Source organism: Culex pipiens, chromosome 2, assembly GCF_016801865.2.
Source record: "Culex pipiens pallens isolate TS chromosome 2, TS_CPP_V2, whole genome shotgun sequence".
Classification (NCBI taxonomy): domain Eukaryota; kingdom Metazoa; phylum Arthropoda; class Insecta; order Diptera; family Culicidae; genus Culex; species Culex pipiens.
The window spans coordinates 136,108,865-136,132,262 of NC_068938.1; the positions used below are offsets into that span (position 1 = coordinate 136,108,865).

The window sequence follows — 23,398 nt, forward strand, 5'->3', positions numbered from 1 at the left end:
AAACTAAACAAGATAAATGCAAATTAAAATACTAAAAATGAAACAAGAAAAACATAAAACAAGAGAAGTAAAGTTTTTCGTAGAACAAAAGTTGCTCAAAATGACCTCCTGAACACGGGAAAAATAAAAAATTTCGAAAAAAAAATTGGGCAGTAGAGGGTTAACTAAAAAGTTCATTTTCCGAGTGATTTTATAGCCTTTCCTCAGTAAGGTGAGGAAGGCAAAAAGGGACATCTGACCAATATATATTTAAAAAATAAGGTCTGAAAAAGAGATCTTGAAGGTGAACACATTGTGTAAGAAGGCGAATAACTTTTGTAGGGGCAGGGGGGGCAGAATGGACCAGGGGGGCAGAATGGGCCACCCTTGGTTTTGGGCTTTAGAATGGATTTAGACCAATTGTAAGGCAAGGGTCTTATAAAGGACGTCAAATAACTTCACCATACCGAAAACGACGTTTGAATTCATTGTATTTTTCGAATTATGAGCAAAAATATAAATTTATTGACAAAACTACGCAAATGTTGTTTATTTCGAGGTTTTTAAATAAGCTTTCTGAAAAGTTGGATTGTTTGAAAAAGTTTGCTCAATGCTTATAACGTTACTAGATGTTACTACCAAGGTATACAAACAACAATGGAACCTTAAAATCATTTAGAGACTTGGTGGTGGAAGTGTTAAATTAAAATCCACTTGGGGGCAGAATGGACCACCCTTATCCTGCCTTATAAAAACAATCAAAAGTTATGAAATTTGGATTAAATGGATTATTTCACTCCTGGTAGCTTCACAAATCACGTTTAATGCAAAATTAGTTGATTTTTTAGTTGTTTTGATGATTATTTGTAAAAATAGTGTCCTTTTTCAACATATTAACACTATTTTCAAAAATTTTGTTTTGATAAGTGACTATTTTTATTAAAGTGGTCTTACTTCATGGAAACTATGTTAGAAAGGTACCTTAATTCATTTCTTATCTCCCTTCAACGTTGTATTAGACAAAATGGCTTGTTTTCTAAGGTGGCCCATTCTGCCCCGCAGGGTGGCCCATTCTGCCCCGCACCCTGGAAAAAAAGTCGAAAAAACTTTTTTTTTAAAGTGGCTCAAAAACAGTTTTAAGCTAAAAAATTTCATCAACCAAGTATACAACATTGAAGGGAACATCCCAAAGCATAAGCCTACTACACTGAATTCATAAGTTTTCATGTTTTTCTATGATTTTTGGCGCATTTTACTTAGGCGGGCCATTCTGCCCCCCCTCCCCCTATATGTAATAACTTTGAAAAGAAGAAGATAATGTTCCGATTTATTTTTCATTCAACTTTCTTGAATATTTTTATCTAAATTTATTTTTTTAAATTATATTTGAACTTCAATTGATAAATATATGATGGATAAATAACAAACGAGATAAAATAATTATACATACCTTCAATAAGCTGCTCAATTCAAGCTGCTTTCGCAGCCTGGATTTCGTCATGTATTTGTGACGATGAGCGTTCGTAGCACATCCCATTCGAAAACTTCTTCCTGCAACAACGTTCAGATCATCAAGGCTTCTTCAACCCAGGTCCTCATCAGCTAACAATTCCACACTCCTCATTTTATGTCACATCTATTTAAATGCCTGAAAGGTGTTTTTGTGTGTGTGTTCATTTAATCTCAAATACCTAGAATAAAACTATGTTTCTGTGTCTGTGTGTGTGTATTTTTTGTTTGTCTAATCTTTCTTTATCATCAGTCACAATCAATGATATATCCCGTCGTAAAGCTTTCGCCAGCGTCTTCAGACGACGTTTGTGTGTGTGTGTGTGTGTGTGCTTTTAGTGGTGTGCATTGCTTTTTCACTATTCAGTAAACTGCAGCGACATCTCAATAATAAGTTAGAGTTAAGTTTTTTTCTGTTTGTCTCTATGGCCAAGTTTTCACTCGAACCATTTGTCTGATTTTTTTTTTAGTTTGTTCTCCTATTTTCTTTAGTAATACACTATCGTTTTGCCTTAAAATCACACTCTCTCTCGCTCTCTCTCTTTCTAGTTAATGCTACTTTTTTGGCTCCTCCTTCGGAGCGTCAGGGTACGTGTTGGGAAATCCTAGATAGTAGTCCGCTATCCGGCCCGCTTCCCGCAGGCCACTCAGCAGCGCCCCGTGCACCGTCGCCGGATAGTTCCGTATCGTGTGCTCACCGGCGAAGAATAACCGTGGAATGTCCGCTTTGCTGTCGTCGTCGTCTTCTCCGCCACCACAGCCATTGCCACTGCCGTTCGTTGTGTTGTGACCTGCGGCTGCTGCTGTTGCTCCGTTGAGGCCACTACTGCTGGGCGGTCGCTCGGGCCGGGGTGTTACGGGCGCTGCCAGCAGGTCGTAATCGCTGCCGGACGAGCCAACCGATACGAAACTGTACGAGCCGCGGGCCCACGGGTCGGCCCGCCAGCGCGTCACGACCGTTTCCTTCGGCTGCGGGACGGACGAGTTGCCAAAAATGCCCTTGAGGACGGCGATGCATCGGCCTGGAAGGGGTAGGGGGGAAAAGACGTTGTAACGTCATATTTTAAATGCTAATATTTTCAATACTACAATGAAACTTTTTAAACAATGTAATTAACAAAATTATTTTCGAAAAAATTAAACAAATCTTCCCCTAACAGCGACGTATATTTGTAAATTTGTAGCCAGTAAGAATAAACTCACCAGCAATATGCGCTTCCCGAACACAGACGTCAACTCCAATTACATAGAAAGAATAGCTTCTTTGTTTGGCCTTACAGCGACTGACGAATTGCTTGATTGACTTCTTTGAGGTTGAAAATATAGATCCCATCGGTTATACTATCATTCTTTATGAAAACACAAAGCTTAAGTGTAGATCGGTTCTTACCAAATTGACTTGAATGCTTCAATAATCAGCCAATTCGGTTGATGCTTTATAGATGAAAGGATCTCGTGCAATCTTTCCTTTTTTATTTCAATTCAAATCTTCCGCTCCTGTAACATCACTCAACTATTTCCGTACAGAAATATGTGTCCAGTAGCTCAGTAGTCGTCGATTTGCGATCCTCTGGTCCACCTTTTTCAGTTCAGTTCTCGTACAAGAAACATACACCGTAGCAACGTTACTAAGTATTCTGGATTTCCCATTCCTAGCAAAAAGAAGGATGATATCGCTGATATATTATTGAACATCCGGATTTAGTGAACGTCTCTATTTTCACATTTCATTGAATTTGGACCCGTGGCAGCGCCTGAAACGGTTGTGCCTCCAGAAGCTGATCAGTCCCGCCGGTGACCACGCAAACCTTACCACCGTCGGTTGATCGGCCTCCGAAAATTGTTCCGTAATCTGGTCGGCCATGATGCATGATGAACCGGGCCACGGGATGTTCGACGTTTGATTTTAAAAAGATGTTTATTTACTTTTTTCAGCAAGAAAATGACAGCTTTAGATTGCTAACACGCATAAACAAAATTAAGTAAAAACGGAATAATATTATGTTGTTTTCCAGAATAATTCTGGAGTATAGGTAACAGTATGGACCCGAAGCCTGATTTTTCTGTTACATTCTTATTGGAATTACATATAAACTGTAACGGGAACTGCAGGCGCAGGTCCAGACAGTTAATACGGATGTAACAAGTTGGACAGGCGTCGTGAATTGAAAAAGAAACGACCATTTGATCGACAAAATTCCAGTAGATCCTCGATTCGCAACAATGGTCAACTATAATCCGACAACCGTTAGTTCAACAGATCAACGAATTTAGTCTGATATTATTTCACTATTAGGTTTTACGCCGACTCAGTTTGGAGGTTAGAAAGGAGTGCACTGTTTACATGGACTTAGCACAGTTCGACGCGCTCGTCGATTTTGCTCGGGGAAAATCATCGACAATCGACGAAGACCATGTAAACAGTGCACACGAGCTGTCAAATGACGTCACGGTGTAAAACCTAATTGATTGATGGATACTCTATGGAAATTTTGACAAATCCGATTCTGATAACATTACCAAACTCACTTGCGCATACTATTGAGCAATTACATGTCTAAAAGGGAATCGGTTGTACCGGACACTCTCCGATTTCAATGAAACTTTGTATAAGGCTAGTACGCAGATTGGAAGGAAAGGGGTCAAGAAACAGCTTTACGAACAGCAGAACAAAGGAGAGGGCACGATTTCTTGGGGCTTTTCTTCACCCTCTCTGACTTGCTTGCGCTGCCGCTGTTGCCCATTTGAAATTTTTCTTGACCGGTTCCTTCCGAAGTGCGTTTACCGCTATACATGTTATCCTACGCTTAGGTAAGCCTTTTTTGTACATGGAGCCAGTTTCACTCGATAATGACATTTTGGAAGTGTTTTAAATATTTTTGTATTTCATAATTCAACTATCGCTGTATCTCGAAGCCGTTGCATCGTATCAAAAGTGGTCTGAGACAAACTTGTAGGAAATTTGACGGGCTTTCCGGAAAAATACACTGAAAGAAAAAAAACACGCCACTTTTATGATTGTTTTTATGTTTAACACTCCTCCATCCAAGGGGTTGTTGAGTGGTGATGAAACGGAGAAGACTTCCTGAAGAGGTGTTCTACTAGTTAGGCCAACTGTGGTCTTAGATTAAGTACACTCACTCGCTCCCAAAGGAAAAATGAAGTCCAAGAAGTATCGGTGTTTTGAAAATTGTTTCTCAGTGAAAACATCACCCAATCTATTTGTGAGTTTGGGGTGCAACACAGCAAACGCTTGCAGTTGATCGGTCGTTTAGGCAGCGATGGTTTCCGGAGAAGAGGTTTTCAAAGAAAGAGGACAACTGTTTCGCAATAAATTGTAAGAGTGTGAGAAAAAATGAACTAGTGATCGAAGTGCGTAGGTGTTACGCTCATTGCCTGGTGTCGCAGGACAGTGTTGCACACGTCGCTTCATCTATTTGAGTCTCCCTCTCCAGAGACTCGACTCGATTCAAATTGTAAGAGCAGCATCTTCAAGGATCTTGGAGAGGACTTTCGAATTATATGAAATTTTATTGTGTATTATATTTGCTTTATATATTATTAAATAACAGCACACTTGACACACCCTACAAAACAGCAATACAATCATAAATCGAAGCGTTTGGTACGGTATGTCCACGCATCCTTCCTCCCCTGTAGATTCTGTGTGATCCGTTCTCTGTATTTTTTAATCCGGCTGAAGCTTTTTTGGTGCCTTCGGTATGCCCAAAGAAGCCATTTTGCATCATTAGTTTGTCCATATAATTTTCCATACAAATTTGGCAGCTGTCCATACAAAAATGAACTGTATCTCTTGTATCTCTCGAAGGAATTTTTTGATCGATTTGGTGTCTTCGGCAAAGTTGTAGGTATGGATATGGACTACATTGAAAAAAAATGATACACGGTTAAAAAAAAATGGTGATTTTTAATTTCACTTTTTGTCACTAAAACTTGATTTGCAAAAAAAAACACTATTTTTTATTTTTTTTTATTTTTTGATATGTTTTAGAGGACATCAAATGCCAACTTTTCAGAAATTTCCAGAATGGGCAAAAAATCTTTGACCGAGTTATAATTTTTTGAATCAATACAATTATTTTCAAAAAATCGAAATATTGTGTGTGTGTGTGTGTGTGTGTGGACCAATCCAATACCCGCTAACCGGTAGCGATATTATGGGAAAGTATAATTTGTATCAGACTGTGTACATGCCGAATGCTGATACAGCTTATCTCAGTCCCGGGTATTAGGTGGTGATAGCCCTCGCGCTGCTTCCAACGACCCATTTCAGAATGACAGAGCTCCTTGCGGTCCAATTCCGAGGTCGCTGGGCATTGTTCGGCCCCGCAAGCATCTGAAGGAAACTCGATCTATATTTAGACTTCCAATCCCCTCAGGCAAATCAGGGATCAGCGCGTATTTAATAATATAAGAAGAAGAGATAACATGTTTCAACACGACGGATCAATTCACTGCTAGAGTGTAAACCTTCTGATGGCCGACTGCTTAGCGTCCCAGACCACCACCAATCCAAAGGTGTGAGTTCGAATCCCACCTGATTCATTTTAGTTTTTATTCATATTCAAATTCCTGATTCCAAATTTCAAAGGTACCGACCGGGATTTGATCCCTTAACCATCTGCTTGGGAGACAGAAGCCGTAACCATTAAGCCACGGAGCCGGTTGAATGGGACGTGGTTCTCTGTATGGCTTTTTGCGAGATGAGAGCAGAGGACAACAATCATCTCAACGTTTCCACTTTACCCGGGCTAACGACCGGCAGTTCCAGTTCACGATGATTTCCCTTCATATGTTAAAAACCACTTATGATTTTGGCACATATTCCGTTTGTCAACGTTTCCTGTCATTACTGGCGGGAAAATCTACGTGGAATCAGCTGTGCAGACCTCATGTGTGACAGGAATGCAGGTTGAGCGACTCCCACGGGCATTTTCAAAAAATCGAAATATTGGTCGCAAAAATTTTTCAATTTCATTTTTCGATGTAAAATTGAATTTGCAATCAAAAAAACCCTTTGCATGGCAATATCTCAGCAACTAAGGGTCGTATCAACAAAGTCCGAAAAAGCAAAATATAGAGAATTTCCTCAGCTTTTCAAAAATATTTTTTTCATAAGTGTGCAAACATGGGCACTATTTTTAAAAAATCAATAACTGCGACTAGTTTCAAAAAAGTTTCATAAAAATGGCTATAACTTGAAAACGGTGCACTTTATCAAAATTGCACTAAAGTACTTTTTGATTGCAAATTCAATTTTACATCGAAAAATGAAATTGAAAAATTTTTGCGACCAATATTTCGATTTTTTGAAAAAAATGTATTGACTCAAAAAATTATAACTCGTTCAAAGATTTTTTGCCCATTCTGGAAATTTCTGAAAAGTTGTCATTTGATGTCCTCTAAAACATATCAAAAAATAAAAAAAAATAAAAATAGCATTTTTTTGCAAATCAAGATTTAGTGACAAAAAGTGAAATTAAAAATCACTAAATTTTTTTTACCGTGTATCATTTTTTTTTTCAGTGTAGTCCATATCCATACCTACAACTTTGCCGAAGACACCAAACCGATCAAAAAATTCTTTCAAGAGATACATATTTTTGAATTTTCACATATAATTTTTGTATGGACAGCTGCCAAATTTGTATGGAAAATTATATGAACGAACTAATGATGCAAAACGGCTTCTTTGGGCATACCGAAATTACCATAAAATTTTCAGTCGGATTAAAAAATACAAAAAGATCGAATGACCGAAATCTCAGAGAGTTGCTCATTAGATTAACACTCCTCCGTCCAAGGCATATTTCACTTACACGGATGACCAAGCCTCCGAAGCAGTTGCTTCGCTAAATTCATTTGGCATTTGGCTCCATTCTTGATCGTTCTTGCATCATTCGAACCGGTAGGATTTCAAGGAACTTGATCCGACTAACATGCTAGAAACACCGACTAAATTCGTCGAAGCAACTCCTTTTGGGCGCTCGTTTTTGGGAATTTTTATTTGAGATTATAATAGTGATTCAACCACTCAAATCTAACTAATTTGAGGTCGCTGAACACGAATATGACACTAAGAAAACTCCAAAGTATTCAAAAATCCAGAAATCCAATTTCTGGATGTCTGAATACTTGAGAATATACCAAATGTCATATTTGTGCTCAACGACCCCAAATTTGTTAGATTTGACTGGTTGAATGGCTATTATACCCTTAAATATATGTTCTCAATATACTACAAGCGCCATATTGGCCGCCATCTTAGATATCTCAATACTTTGGGATATTCTAAGTGTTATATTCATGTTCAGCGACCCCAAATTAGTTAAATTTGAATGATTGATTTCAAATTTTAATGCTTGCTTGTTGATTTGGCCATGGCCCTAAAACGAGCGCCTAAATAGAGTTGCTTCGACGAATTTAGTGTTACTAGCAGGTTTGTTGGATCAAGTTCGTCCTTGTTTTAGATGCATATTGAAATCCTACCGGTTTGAATGCTGCAAGAACGATCAAGATTGGTTTAAATGGAGCCAAATGCGAGCGAGTTGAATTTAGTTTCGGAGGCTTGGTCGCTGGAGTGTTAAAAGTCAAATTTGAAGGTGAGCTCACGATTTTTTTTTCATTAATTTTTTTTTGTGAAAATAGCCTAAGATAATACAAAAAGTCTCACGATAGATGCAGGATGGAGCAACTCTCCTAAAAAATACAAAAATCATTTACTGAAACTGTTTTTTTTTTAAGTGCTCTAAACGCCAAAATTTCCAAAAACCGAATACGGGAATCGATTCTCCAGACAATTTTACATAAAAGTCTCCATATGGACCACTATCATAAGTCCAATCCTTGTACAGTTACAGCGTTTTTAAAAATAAAAATGTTGAAAAAATAGGTTTTTTGATGGTTTTCGGCAATTTCTATACGACAGACTTGATTTTTCAGTCTCGTAAATATTTTAACCACTTTTCAAAATAACTCATTTTTTTATGCTAGATTAAATTTTCAAAACAACCTATCCCTCATGGGTTTCCTATGCAGATAGGACCTTTTGAAAATTTAATCTGGATTTAAGCTAATTTACTATCCAGGTTACTAGACTACACTAAAAAAATCTGTTATCAGTTATGAGCAATGTTATTAGGTTATATCGATGCCAACATTTCAAAAAGCATCATGTAGACACCATCTTTTTGAGAAAAACGCATTTAAATGTTGAGCATCCATTTTCAATTCCCATTTTAATATAAAAGCAAAATAAGATGTTCTAATGATAAAAAACGATGAAAAACGTTGCTTTTATTGATACTTGATCATCCAAATTCAATAAAACATTATTTCCGTAATTTTATTTGTGAAAAACAAACATAACTTTTTTTGAAATCACCAACGTCTATGTCGCCCTGCTGTCATTGAGGGGGACGCTTTGTTATGATTCGTTTTTCTTCGCCGAATGTACATGGTGCTTTGTTCATGATGCTTTTTTTTTCGTCACGAGGTTCATGTAGTCTTTTATTTGACAGGTTGACAGGGCTATATAAACAGGGACTGCTGATGGCAGAGATTTTGTTTATGTTACTTTATTTAAAATTATGATTAAACAGACTTTACTGAAGTAACTTTTGCTAATTTTTTGTGGAGAGGTAGCTTATTAGAAGTACTTTCAGAATATGCAATAACCCAGAAAGTGTCAAAATGTACATGATGCCTTTTGAAATGTTACCGTCGATATCTGTAAGCCCATATTTACAATTGAAATGTAAACATAAAGATTGCTTGAATGGGGTTCAAGATATAAGCGTTCGAAATCTCGTACGCTAAAAGTGACGCTTTGGATCAAAATTTCGAACTGGTACCCCTAGATACTCAACGAGCTTCAACGCCTCGTCAATCTTAATACGGCCACGACGCTGATCGAGCATCCATCAAGCTCGCGCCAAACCGGCAACCGTTTTTGACAATGCCCCAAGACTAAGGTAAAGCAATAGTCGTACTCCATTAGGGTGGAATCGAAAATTGATTTTTTCAGCAACACATTTTTTGGGTTCCTTTTGTGGTCCCAAACAACCCCCCAAAATTTGGGAGCGATTGGTCAAGCCCACGATTGGCGCAAAGCGAATGAAATTTGTATGGAAATTACTATGGGGAAACTTGCATTTTCACATTTTTTAAATTACAAAATTCATGTTTTATTATTTTATGAAACTAACACCGTAGAAGTATAACTTGCTTCTAACAAAAGTTACAGAGCGTTCAAGAGAGTCATTTCGGAATACTCGATAAAAATCATACTTTTTGCCAACACTGCCAAGTCAAGCGGAAACTTTCTTAAACTATAATATATTTCTTGAGTTTTTTTTGATAAGGTCCTATAAACAAATGTAAACATTGAGTGTATCCCGCTTACTCCGATGGACTTTGACATAAGGTGTGAAAGGGATACACTCAATGTTTACATTTGTTTATAGGACCTTATCAAAAAAAAGTCAAGATTTGAGGAATTGGGGTGCAATTTAACTAAATAATGTCTTCTGAACATTTCTTCATAACGATTTAACGTAAGGCTCATCAAAATATAAGATCAATCGTGTTTATTTTGTATTTCATGGTTCCTTCGGCAATGTTGGCAGAAAATGTGAGTTTCACTGATTATTTCAATACACTACTTTTGAAAACTCTGTATCTTTTTTGTGGCGCACTTTAGCACCATACTGCCTTTGGGAGAGTTGTTAAGGACATCCAGGGCTATGCTTCTACGACGTTAGTTTCATAAAATAATAAAACATTATTTTTTTTAATTAAAAAATGTGTAAATGCAAGTTTCCCCATAGTAATTTCCATACAAATTTCATTCGCTTGCGCCAATCGTGGGCTTGACCAATCGCTCCCAAATTGTGGGGGGTTGTTTGGAACCCCAAAAGGAACCCAAAAAAAGTGTTGCTGATTGGATTTTTATTATTTTCTAATTTCTAATATAACTAGATTCCACCCTAGTACTCCATACTCCACCAGTTTCCTGATGGCTCACCCGCTGAGCGCAACTACGGATAACCTGGATAGGAAGCGCTCGCGATAGTCTATGCAGTAACAAAGTTCCACAAGTACTTTCACGATGCTAAACTACGAAATGTGTCCACGAGCGACTTCGGCTGTGCCGACATGTTGTCCCGGCTCATCGCTCGTACCATCCAACCGGATGAAGAGTACGTGGTGGCAGTACGTTTACGCTTGAAGAAGACCATCGCAGACACGATCGATAAAGTGCCAGTCTCTTTTCGCAGCTCTAAAAAAAAAAGCCTCCGCGACGAACGTCACACTCCAGTATCTAATTCAAATGACAGGTCCTTCTCAGGTCTCCCAAATTCAACGCCAAAATTTGGAAACAAGCAGCGTTTTCGAGTCTACAAGCGATGAAGTTAATCCCAACAGTGGCTTTTGACGGAAAATTGTCGAAAATGTCATTAATCTGCAGAACGCGACGGAGAAACTAACAGTTTGTAGGTGCTTGCATGATCCTAGAAACGCTCCTCGCATGAGATCTGATGTGGCTGGCTTGTAGGCATCACGTTCTTGAGCCCTGATTCTTTGTCGGCGTTCTTTGTCTGCTCTGGACCATCAAAATCATCCGAGACTCTGCTTTTCAAACGATTTTGCGAAAAAATACCAGAAGTATTGGTTTATTGGTTTGTGGAATGATTTCCCATCCATGAATACATAACAAATGACATAAAGGTATTTAAGAGAAATAGAATTAACCTGTTTTTGATAGATTGTACGAGCTTCTCATTAGCAACGGTTTGAGAATCTCAAAGGAGAATAATCTAGATTTAAGCATATTTTTTGCAAAGCTTCGAAGATGAACTTCAGCAAGACAGTTAAAAAATCTTAAGTAAGTCATATCGGAATATAGCAGGAACGATCACTGCTTTCTAGGTACTTAGAATTGACGTCCGTGTTTGGGGAGCGCATTTTTACAAATACACAGTTACTTTGATTGGGATCATAGTAAAAATCGTTTCCGAGGTAGACTTGACTTATGTCTTACGACTATCGACGTGCCACCCAAATTTGATTCTTCAAAACTACTCACCAACGATCACATCGTCCGACACGTTCTCCATGATGGCCGCCGACTGGCCGGCCACCAGCGCCAACAGCACCGGCGACTGCGAAATGTTCCAAAACAGAAACAGTTCGCCGCGGCTCGCGGTCGTGCTGCCCACGTGCCCAAACAGGTTCGTGTTCGGGTCCCAGAAGATCCGGTCGAAGCACAGCACCACCTTGTTGAGATTGCCAAAGCCGAGCCGCTGGATGGCGGACTGTTTCCACTCGGGGAGCGGCGGCTCGAACCGGACCGTGTTGAGCTGGCTGGTGGACTGGTCCGAGATGGCCAGCTTGAGGACGCCGAGGGTGAGCGTGCACAGGACGAGGTCCGCCTTGTAGTGGACGGTGGAGCTGTTGGATTTGAGATCTGCGGTGACTTCGACGCCGCCGGGGAAGTATTTGATGCGCTTGACGGCGGTGTTGACCCGGACGTCGAGACCTTCGGTGAGGGCGATCGGGACGCACGAGTAGCCGTTCTTGACGGTGGTGTGGTTGCCGATGAACTCAAAGTCGTCGTCCTGGTCCCAGTGCTTGAGGGAGAGATTGGAGAGCGGGGTTGCGTTGGCGAACTCGAGGTTGGCAAAGTGCCAGTCCAGGATCTGGCGGTCTTTCGAGGACAGGTAGACTTCGCTGATTTGTTCGGTTTCGAGTTCGCGCAGTTTGGTCTCGATCTCCGTCTGACTAGTGCGCAGCCGTTCGATCTCCTTCCAGGCGAGTTGTTCGTCGCGAGCGGTTGAGCGGATGTTGAACTCGTGCTCGATGTAGCCGGCGTCCGGTTCGGCTGGTTTGGGGGGTTTTGCGTCGACGAGCTGCTGGTGTTTGACGCGGAGGACGCCGATCGAGTCCATCGTGTCCTGGATGGCCTTTTGGTTGTCTACGAGTTTGCGCTGCCAGGCGATGATGTTGTTGAGGTGTTGGACTTGCTTTTCTTTGACGTGCTTTTCCTGCAATTTGATGATCCACTCGAGGGCTTGTCCGAGCGAGACCGGATGGTTTCCGGCGTAGTTAAAGTCTAGCTGATGGCTGAGATAGCTGGTCGCTTCCAGCAGACGGTTGAACTCGCGCTCGACCATGTCGTCTTTGTGCTTCGGGACCGGTTTTCCACCGGCTCCGTACAGCGGGCATGCGGTTTTGATGGGGCACATTTCCATGCCGGTCTGTTTGCTCAGGATCGTGATCGGGTTTCCCCAGATTCCAGTCACGACCATCGCGCCCAGATCCGCGGTGTAGGCATTCTTCCGGAACGTTGCTATCCGTCCTCCGACGCGGTCTCTCGCCTCCAGCACGATCACGTCAAAGCCAAACTGCTGCAGCTGTTGAGCCGCCGACAGGCCGGAGATCCCCGCCCCAATCACGATGACCTTGGCCAGCTTTTTGCTCGGCAACGGTTTCAACCGCTTGAAGATTCCAAAATTGATGAACCCATGCCGCTCCAGAAACGCGTGCACCTTCCGGACCAGATTCTGATCGCTATCGAACGGCTGCTCCATGTTCTTCAACGCGTTCTCCACCGTCAACTGCACCGTCGGATTCTCGATCCACATCTGCAGAATCCGGTTCCGCACGTTCAAAAACACCCGCTGCGCCACCAACCCGTGCTTCGTAATCTCCGGAAAGCAAACCGCCTCCGAAGCCGTCATCTTCTCAAACGGCAACCTCGACTGGAACGCCGCACCCTCCAACCCCGTCAGAATCTCCTTGTGCGGGTTCGCCTCCGCCTCGCCCTTTCCCTCCTCCTTCCCTACCGCAGCCGCCACCGGTTCCGGCTCCCTTTTCTTCACCTTCGGCTCAACGCGCGGTTCCGCCTTCCCACCGCCATTATCCGACGCGACCGACCCCGCCGCCGCCACCGGCTTCGTGTCCGAGTACTCCACCTTCGGCTTCTTCCTCCGGCTAATCCGACGACCCTCGACCTCATCCGCTCCTCCCCCGGATATCTCAACCTTCGGCCCCCCTCCCTTCACCTTCGGAGTCACCTCCGTCATTTCAATGTCCGAGTCATCGCTGATGATGGTGACCGTCTCGATCTCCGGCGCGCTCGGTCCGGAACTCATCCTCCCGAATTACCTTCCCCCTCACCCGGGGTCAAGTTGTGTTTGCTGCTTCTTCTTCCACCTACTCCTCCACCACCTTCTTCCAACAATCGCAGCAGGCGTTTCGCACACACAGGATCGACCCGTCTCGACCCACTTTATGGCACCATGGTTGGCGTCGATTCCCACGATTCAGGGACACATTTCAATCGCACCAAAGCCAACTTTTCCACCGATTTTCACTGGATTATGCGGGACACAACACTGAGAGAGAGAGAAGAGAAAAAAAACTGAGCGCTCGCGACAAAACGAAACAACCGCAAAAGCGAGCGGTGCGTTGCTCAATGCATCGAAGCGGGGAGCGCCGCGGAAAAGTTTTTTTTTCTTTCGATTTTTCCTCGCGCGACGTTTGACGTTTCGCGGGGTCGGCTGGGAAGGACGTAGCTTTCGTTAAGTTGAGTTTTGTGTGCAGGAGAAATTGTGCAGATTTGTGAGTGCAAAAGTCTGCAAGATTCTTGCAATATGCAATATACACCTGTCCAGTTGTTTTGCAATCATTAGTTTCCAAAATACCTAAGTATTGACGAAAATTTATTTTTTTGCCAAAAATAAAGTTTTTGCGGTGCTATTTTTTTTTTGCCAAAAATAAAGTTTTTGCGGTGCTGCACATTGGAATTTCAGAAAAATTCAAAATATTTATATCCATCAGCCCAAACATGCTAAATATGATTATCAATACAGAAAAATGCGTTTTAGATTGTTTTCAGTTGATTTGACTTTTATCTTCATTCAAATTTTGAAGCTTTTAGAAAAAAAAAAATGTTTTGCCCCCTGATTTTGGTGGGGGGAGGGGGGGGGCGACATAAACTTTGAAAAATATTTGCAACGGCCTTATTGTAAAATAATGAAAAAATAAGATTTTTTTATTTTGAGAATTTTGTAGTTTTGAAACTTAAGAATTTTGATTTTCTTAAAACTTCAGTATTTGAGTTTTGAAGAAATTTAAGGCTAGTATGCAGATCGGAAGGAAAGGGGTCAAGAAACAGCTTTACGAACAGCAGAACAAAGGAGAGGGAGCGATTTCTTGGGGCTTTTCTTCACCCTCTCTGACTTGCTTGCGCTGCCGCTGCTACCCATTTGATTTTTTTCTTGACCGGTTCCTTCCGAAGTGCGTATACCGCTTTAGAAAGAAAAAAGAGAATTGAATAATTTGAAAATTGTAAAACATTCAGAATTTTACAACTTTTAAAATTTTAAACATTTTTAGTTTAAATTAAATATTAGAATTGGGTACTAAAGCCCTATGTAAATTTTTATGTACAACGGTAAAAAACACGATTAAAAACCATTTCTGATCACTTTTATTCATTTTAATCCAAATTTTTTTTTTTACAAGACAACATTTTTTCGATGGATCAACTATGGTCCCCTTGGAACGAGCTGTCATGTAGGAGCTTTTCTGTCAAGAAGGACCGCGAGGTTAATTTTTCAAAATTGATTTAAAAATCCATTTTAAACTGTTTGTGGTCGTACAAAGGGTCATTGTACTCAGAAAAATAAGCTTTATCGCTGGAAACAATAATATCAGCAATCTAAGCTTCATTTTTGGACCCAATTTAAGCGTTGAAAAATTTAAGAATTTTGGAATATTAGATTTTTAGAACCTTCGAATTTAAAAATTTTCAAATTTTAAAATTATAAATTTAAAAAATTTCAAATTTTCAAATTTTAAAGTTTTAAATTTTAAAATATAAAATAAAACTTTAGAATTTTAGAATTTTAGAATTTTAGAATTTTAGAATTTTAGAATTGTAGAATTTTAGAATTTTAGATTTTTTTTTTTTTATTAAACGTACTGGCCTTTTGTTTCCATAATTTGGCCAAGTTTCGAAATTCAAAATTTTACAAAAAATAATTAGTTTAGCGTAGTCCTACGTCAACCAGTTGGCTCCCATAGTCTTCGCTTCGGTGTTGGTTGTTTCGGCGATTCAATTTGTTGTCTATTGTCGTTGCGGTGGTCATTCTCATGTGTAGCTAGTAGGTTGTCGTCGTCGTCGTCGTCACAGCACGATCTTTTTTCTTCGGGAGCGTTCTTTTCTTCCAACTGCCTCCCTGACTGAAAAGTCCGTCAGACGTCCGTCGTTTGTCGTCCGTGCAATTGTACGACGTCGCTCGACAATGTCGTGCGACTTTCGCGCGAATGTCATACGTTTTTGCACCAAAATGTCGTATTTGTCGTGCGATCGATGATCGAAATTGTACGACATTGTCGTACGACATTCGACCGACGTCGCACGGTTTTGTTATTTAGAATGTCGTGCTATTGTCGTGTGCTTTCATTTCGGATTTTTAGGTTATGTTGCAGTTGAAAAAACTGTTGTTTTGTTTTTATTGTTTTTTTTTATTTCAACTGTCAAAATTTCACAAAAATATTTACTTGTTCACTTAATTTCACTTCGGATCGCCGATTCTTCTCCAACTTTGCTTCCTTCGGGATTTGCCTTGACCGCAGCTTCCGGCTTGGATGTTGGAGGCGGCCGTGGCAGCATCTTGGCCGTGTTGGACTTTTGCTCCTCGACGCGCTGATCAAAACCCGGATGCGACACCTTGGCGACGATCTTGAACCTCCGACGGATTGATGTTTACCGGAGTACGAGAGGCTGCTTCCTTGGGTTCTACGGAAGCCACGCGGGACCACACGGGGACGCATGGTTTCCGGCAGGATCAGATCAGAATATGTTTGTTGCCTGAAAAAAATATAACATCAATCAACAATTGGCAAGAATTTATAAATTAAATTCAGAATTCAATAATAATAATAATAAAATTTCAAAACAATACAATTTCAAATATGTAATATTCAAATATTTTGTAACTATAAAAGAAAAACTAAATTTATTTATTCTCGCTTACTTTTACAAAATGTCCTATGTACACAGAAAACCCATGGCGCATTGGTTTTTTCATAAGAATTCTAATTGAAGACATCTTAAAAATTTAAATTTAAAAACGTATAAAACTCAAATTACTGCAAATAATTAATTGCTCATTGCGAGATTAAATCACTTTTCTCCTTCGCTGTGACTGACAGGAGGTTACAGCCGCCGAACCACCGCTGTGTAAAAATTAGCAGGTTGAACTGAAATTCAGCGTTGATTTGGCTGTCAACATGATTTGTTTTGAATATTTTCCAAAAAGTCAGCAGAAAACTCAAGGCAACCTTTGACAACAGCCAAAAATTTGCTCTGCGGCTGTCATGCGGCCATTCTTCTGCGGTCATATCAGCGCGCGTGAACTCTAATTATTAACGCCCGTGATAATATTATTATTATTTAAAGATTGTTCCAAATTTGAGAATTCTAAAAATATTTAATGATCAGACGTTTACAAATTTCAGCATCATCATCTCATCATCAAATTCTAAAATTCTAAAATTCTAAAATTCTAAAATTCTAAAATTCTAAAATTCTAAAATTCTAAAATTCTAAAATTCTAAAATTCTAAAATTCTAAAATTCTAAAATTCTAAAATTCTAAAATTCTAAAATTCTAAAATTCTAAAATTCTAAAATTCTAAAATTCTAAAATTCTAAAATTCTAAAATTCTAAAATTCTAAAATTCTAAAATTCTAAAATTCTAAAATTCTAAAATTCTAAAATTCTAAAATTTCAAAATTCTAAAATTCTAAAATTCTAAAATTCTAAAATTCTAAAATTCTAAAATTCTAAAATTCTAAAATTCTAAAATTCTAAAATTCTAAAATTCTAAAATTCTAAAATTCTAAAATTCTAAAATTCTAAAATTCTAAAATTCTAAAATTATAAAATTCTAAAATTCTAAAATTCTAAAATTCTAAAATTCTAAAATTCTAAAATTCTAAAATTCTAAAATTCTAAAATTCTAAAATTCTAAAATTCTAAAATTCTAAAATTCTAAAATTCTAAAATTCTAAAATTCTAAAATTCTAAAATTCTAAAATTCTAAAATTCTAAAATTCTAAAATTCTAAAATTCTAAAATTCTAAAATTCTAAAATTCTAAAATTCTAAAATTCTAAAATTCTAAAATTCTAAAATTCTAAAATTCTAAAATTCTAAAATTCTAAAATTCTAAAATTCTAAAATTCTAAAATTCTAAAATTCTAAAATTCTAAAATTCTAAAATTCTAAAATTCTAAAATTCTAAAATTCTAAAATTCTAAAATTCTAAAATTCTAAAATTCTAAAATTCTAAAATTCTAAAATTCTAAAATTCTAAAATTCTAAAATTCTAAAATTCTAAAATTCTAAAATTCTAAAATTCTAAAATTCTAAAATTCTAAAATTCTAAAATTCTAAAATTCTAAAATTCTGAAATTCTAAAATTCTAAAATTCTAAAATTCTAAAATTCTAAAATTCTAAAATTCTAAAATTCTAAAATTTTAAAATTCTAAGATTCTAAAATTCTAAAATTCTAATTTTCTGAATATTAAAATTGGAGAGTACCTCAATACCAAAATCATTTACTTCAATTCGTGATATTTTTAACTCCTATTTTTCATTAGACCTTTTTTTTTATTTCTACATTGTAAAGTCCTTGAAAAATTTCAAATGTTAATAGATTTTAGATTTTTTCCAATTTTAAAATTTAAGAATTTTTAGATTTTTTTAAAAGAATTTTTAAAAGTTTAAAATATTTAAAAGAAATAAAAACTTTACATTTTTAAAATTTAAAAAATATATTTTCTAAAATTTTTGTATTTTTTTTATTTTTAGAATTTTTTAAATTTGTTTTATTTAAAATTATCAAAAAATTAAGATGTGCAAAAAAAAGAGATTTTTTTAATTTTGAGAATTTTAAGAAACTTACTAATTTTTAAAATGCGTAGAATTTATAACAAATAGAATTTTTGATAATTTTTATTTAAAAATATAAATTATTTGAATTTTAGCATTTTTAGAATTTACAATTTTGGAATTTTAGAACATATAATTTTTAGAATTTTAGAATTCAAAATTTCAACTCGTGCGACTAACGTTTTGGGAATTTATGAACTTTATAATGTTAGATTTTTAGTATTTATGAATTGAAAAATTTTGTATTTAAGAATTGGGGAATTTTAATATTTAAATTATTGTCAATTTTAAAATTTTCATATTTTAGAGTTTAATTTTTTTTAATATTTGAAGACTTTGAGAATTTTAAATTAATGAATTGTATAATTTAAGAATATTAACAATTTGCACAATATCAAGAAATTAAATGAATTTAGAATTTTCAATTTCTTGCATTCTTAAGTTCTGGAATGCTAGAATTTTAAATTAAGAATGAAAAACTTTATAATTTCATATTACAATTATCAAATCAAATCAGCGTTGAAGTTTTTTTTAAGCATTATTGGATTAAAAAGTTAAGAATTTGTGATGTTCATCTAATTTTTAATTTCGATCGTCCAATCGCACTCCCAGCACACCTCCTCCATCGTTTCTAAAACATGACTCACCAGTTCCATTAGATATGGAGGCAACCTCCCGCGGAAAGTAAAACACCAAACACTAACGGCTTCCTCGATCGCAAACTGGTTCCTTCCCGTCCCGTCTTCCGGAATGGCTCGCCGAGTAATCCATATTTCCCGTCCTCCTCTTCCTCCTATACCGCCACGAAGACCGCAATCTGGAATACAAGACAATTTGATTCGGTTGTCGCCCACTCCGGCCGGAACTTTCCGGCAGAAAAAGTAATTCAATCTAGAACACAACTTACCTTTAAACTGGCCAAAATCCTCCCAAAGCCTAAAACCAACAACAATTTGTTCGACTCGGTTGCAATCAAGTTCGAACAAGTTCAACTGAAGAGAACTGTCAAACTGTTTGCGTCGACGATAATCGACGTCGAATTGAAGGTAAATCGATGGAAAAAAAAACGTCGGGCATGTCGAGTGTTTGTCGTACGTTTGTCGTCCTTTCGACCAATCGATATCGAAACGGTAAAATCAAAACCGTGCGACAACTCGTACGACGTGCGACATTTTTCAAACAGGGCTCTTGGGTTTGCCTTTCTTCACAACAGTACACTGAAAATACGCCACCCTTTTTTTCCAAGTGCCCAAACACTTGAATGATTCAATTAGGCCGCATCTTAGATCTAATTTGTTTGTGTTTCAATTTCAATCCAATCCATGATTAAATTCAAGTGTTTTGGCGATTGACTTTTTGTTTTTTTTTGACTCCTTATTTTCATTCGGGTGGCTCAAATTTTTCAAGTGTTTTGCTCATGAATTTGCCCCACTGTGTTGAACTATTCAAAGTGATGAGGAAAACACTTGAAATTGATCTTGTTTTGATTTGAAATGCAATTTCGCGACAGCTTCGTGAGACTTTGCTTTGTTCCCTCATTTGAAAGTTGTGGCGGTCCGGTGTGTTCGTTTTTCGCAGACCGCGTGAGTTCGCTGTCGCCATGTTCCGTCCATATAGGTATTGCCTGCCCGGTTTGTGATGAGCATCGCCACAAGGCTGCGTCCTCGGGCTCGGGCTCCGTATGGCCAGCGGAAGGGCTTGGTCTCCCGGACCCGGACAACTTTTGAGATGAAGTTCCTTCCCGGACCCATTTGGTGAGTGGGGAAAGAATTTTTTTGTAGGGTTATGTTTTGATTTTTGGATTTATTTTGTATGATTCACAGGAAGGGTGCGAAAGAGCTGCAGATGCTGTACCAGGATGCGGTGCCAGTGAGAAGCAAGATTCGTTCGGATGGTCAAGGCACAGTTTGAGTCGATGGAACCACCGCGGTTCCGCATCAGCAAGAAGATTCTCCAGGGGCCTCCTTCTCCGCCGGCACCGGTGCTTCACTCGTCGTCGATGAGGAACCTCCCAGGAAGCAGTGGTGGCGAACAAACCGAACCTGACCAGGAGGACGATTGTGAAAGGCAGGGACAACCGGATGAAGAAAAAAATAACAATTTTTACACACCAAGTTGTTAAAAAATAAAAGAAGCCAAAAAAATTTCATTGCGCAACATCTTCTTTATTTATAAAAAATCGAAATCCATTTCTATTACATGCAAACATGCATTGATTATAGAAAGAAAAGCCATTTAAAACCAATAAATATAATATAGTATTTCATGTGACGCAACACGTCAAATTCAAGTGTTTTGCTATTGAAATTACAGTACACTCAAACCCCGATGGTTTGACACCAACTGTTGTCAAACGAACGGGGTCACTTTTTAGTTTGACACCCCTTTTACACGGCGTTCACACACACTATCAAACGTTTGTTTTGATAGTTTGCGTGAGCGCCTTGTAAAAAGTGACAGTTCGTCACTTTTTAGTTTGACTTTGACCAACCAACGGGGTACAAACTAAAAAAGTGTCAAACGAAAAAGTGACCAACCACCGGGGGTTGAGTGTATCTTTTGGTGCCCAAAATTCAAGTGTTTTGCGATTGATATTTGAGTGTTTTGTACAGCAGGGTCAGATCATGTGTAGAACACTTCGATAAGCTGTGGGATTTTTGCTCAGTGTAGTGAATCCGTCCTTGCCATTCTCCTCGTGAGTGTGAGGAACAATGACTTGGGATTTTGCTGTTGCTGGATCGGCTGGAGGCAAAACAGGGGCAGGTGGCGTTTGTTTTGGTTTTTTATTGTTTATTGTTTATTCGTCAAGCTTATGTAGACTACTTACAATTTTCTTACATACTAGATATTATTTCTATTGTACAGATTTTTTCGTAGTTCCGGTTTAGACATGTCGAAATGTATGTACTGTGAATTTTCATTATAAAAGCGCATCATTTGATTTAATGGCGAATTTTTAAAATAATTTGTCGTGTATGCAGTTATTCTAAAAAGTTGTGAATGTCTAAGAGTATGGCTTGGTTCATGAATACTATTGCGTATTTCTGAAAATAATGCTGCTGACTGTATGCGTTAAGAAATAATGTCGTTGATGAAAGAGAGCATGGCAAATTTACGACGTTCTTGTAATGATTGTATGTTTATGAGCATGCAGCGTGCTTCATACGATGGGAGAGGAAATGCAGTCCAGTTAAGTTTACGTAGTGCGTACAGTAAGAATTGTTTTTGGACAGATTCAATACGTGCTTGGTGTACGGCATAGTATGGATTCCAGACGATACTACAGTCACAGACAAACAGACGTGAATCATCATTGATTTTATCAAAAAATCCATCGTTTACCAAAGAAAGTTCGAAATTGGGCTGCACACTAGCGCTATCTGCAGTCCTGTTGCGAAAACATCATCATTTCGATAAACCAAATTAAGCGTGTACCCATTTTTCCCTCTAAGCGTGTACGAATGAAAACTGACAGGTGTTTGTTTATGTTTGCTGTCGATTTTGTTTTCTCATTCTATGCCCAGAAAATTCGCAAAAGATGGGCTGGAAAGTTGAATAATCCTGCTAAACTCCCATCATAATAACATTCCACCTAGTATTCCGCAGCATGTTCTGCCCCGTGACCTGCAGTTTTGTTTAGGAAATAAGATGAGAACCGGTGTGATGGGCAAGTCGCGTAAAATTGAATAAAACTGATCGCAGGCTGCGTGATTGTTATCTTCCAAGCTAATCTAACTGGCTGTGCCGGGTGTGGGCATGTAAAAGGGTTGGAGGTTCCGATTTAGTTTTAGCGGAGTGGCAATATCAGTGAAAAAAAAATGGTCACGGTGCCAAGGCGAATGGGTTGCTTCAGATTCAAGGTCTTCAAGGGGAACAACCTAGGAAATAGCATTTATACTGGCGGATTTCACCAAATTATGAGCATGTTTAACTGATGTCGGTCAAACGAAAAAACCAATGCAGCTGCTAGAGGTGAAGGGGAGTGGAAGTCCATCAATTAAATTGTGTTAAACTGATTTATTCTTTAACATATCCTGTTTTCAAAATGTTCAGTTAATCTACTCTGGACTGGCTTGAACTCCAGTGTCGTGTCTTTGTCTCCTCCTCCAAGTCTCTTTACCAAACAACAGATCGTTGGTCACGATGTCATCGACCGAAAGTCACACTTCTACCATATCGAATTATTTCAAGAAAATTTACCGCAGTTAACCAAATCAAATTAACAATGCAACATTGGATTTTCTCCCCACGTGTTGGCTATAAAGAAAACATTGCACACACACACGGTGATGCACTGAAACGTCAAAGGGCCAAGGGATACGGTGGCGCCACCGACGACGTTCGTGTCTTGTTGCGGTACTACGGCATCCATTTTTTGACTGATTTGAATTTGAAATGACGGTTTTAGTTGGCGATGGTTTGAAAAAGAGTTGCACGTCTGTTTGTCTGTGCTACAGTATTCCAAGAGTGGCCTGACATACGTTATATAGAGTAATTTAATAGTATACGGGTCCTGGAAGTTGAATGCAAAGCGCTTTATAAAGCCTAATGTACTTTTTGCCTTGTTTATTATTGTGTTATAGTGTTCTACAAAAGTTAGTTGTGAGTCTAGGATGACACCTAGATCACGTACTACTTCGCATTTTTCTACTGGTTGGTTTCCTAATAATACTGTTATGTTTGGTGTTTCATGTTTTCTGCTGAAGGCAATGGAATTACATTTCTTTACATTCAATTGGAGTAGGCTTTTACTACACCATGTGTAGAAAAGATTAATTTCGTTTTGGAATACATGACTGTCATTGGCATTTCCTATTTCCATATACAATTTCATGTCGTCTGCATATACAAGTACGTTAATTTTTTTAAGAATGAAGGAAATGTCGTTTACATACAAGATGAAAAGAAGAGGTCCTAGAT

General features: G+C 38.3%; 1 protein-coding gene and 1 long non-coding RNA gene across 2 annotated transcripts; both read right to left on the reverse strand.

Moving 5' to 3' along the window:
• Window positions 1-1,598: 1,598 nt before the first annotated feature.
• On the reverse strand, window positions 1,599-13,965 carry LOC120417587 (possible lysine-specific histone demethylase 1). The gene is made up of 2 exons (XM_039579698.2): window positions 11,597-13,965; window positions 1,599-2,510 (listed from the first exon to the last, which is right to left on the reverse strand). The coding sequence occupies exons 1-2, from the start codon at window positions 13,662-13,664 to the stop codon at window positions 2,044-2,046; spliced, it is 2,535 nt and encodes an 844-aa protein (XP_039435632.1). The 5' UTR covers window positions 13,665-13,965; the 3' UTR covers window positions 1,599-2,043.
• Window positions 13,966-16,138: 2,173 nt separating this feature from the next.
• On the reverse strand, window positions 16,139-19,512 carry LOC128093037 (uncharacterized). Its single transcript, XR_008212186.1, has 3 exons — window positions 19,386-19,512; window positions 19,126-19,295; window positions 16,139-16,390 (listed from the first exon to the last, which is right to left on the reverse strand). It is a non-coding gene; the product is annotated as an uncharacterized LOC128093037 (long non-coding RNA).
• Window positions 19,513-23,398: the final 3,886 nt, after the last annotated feature.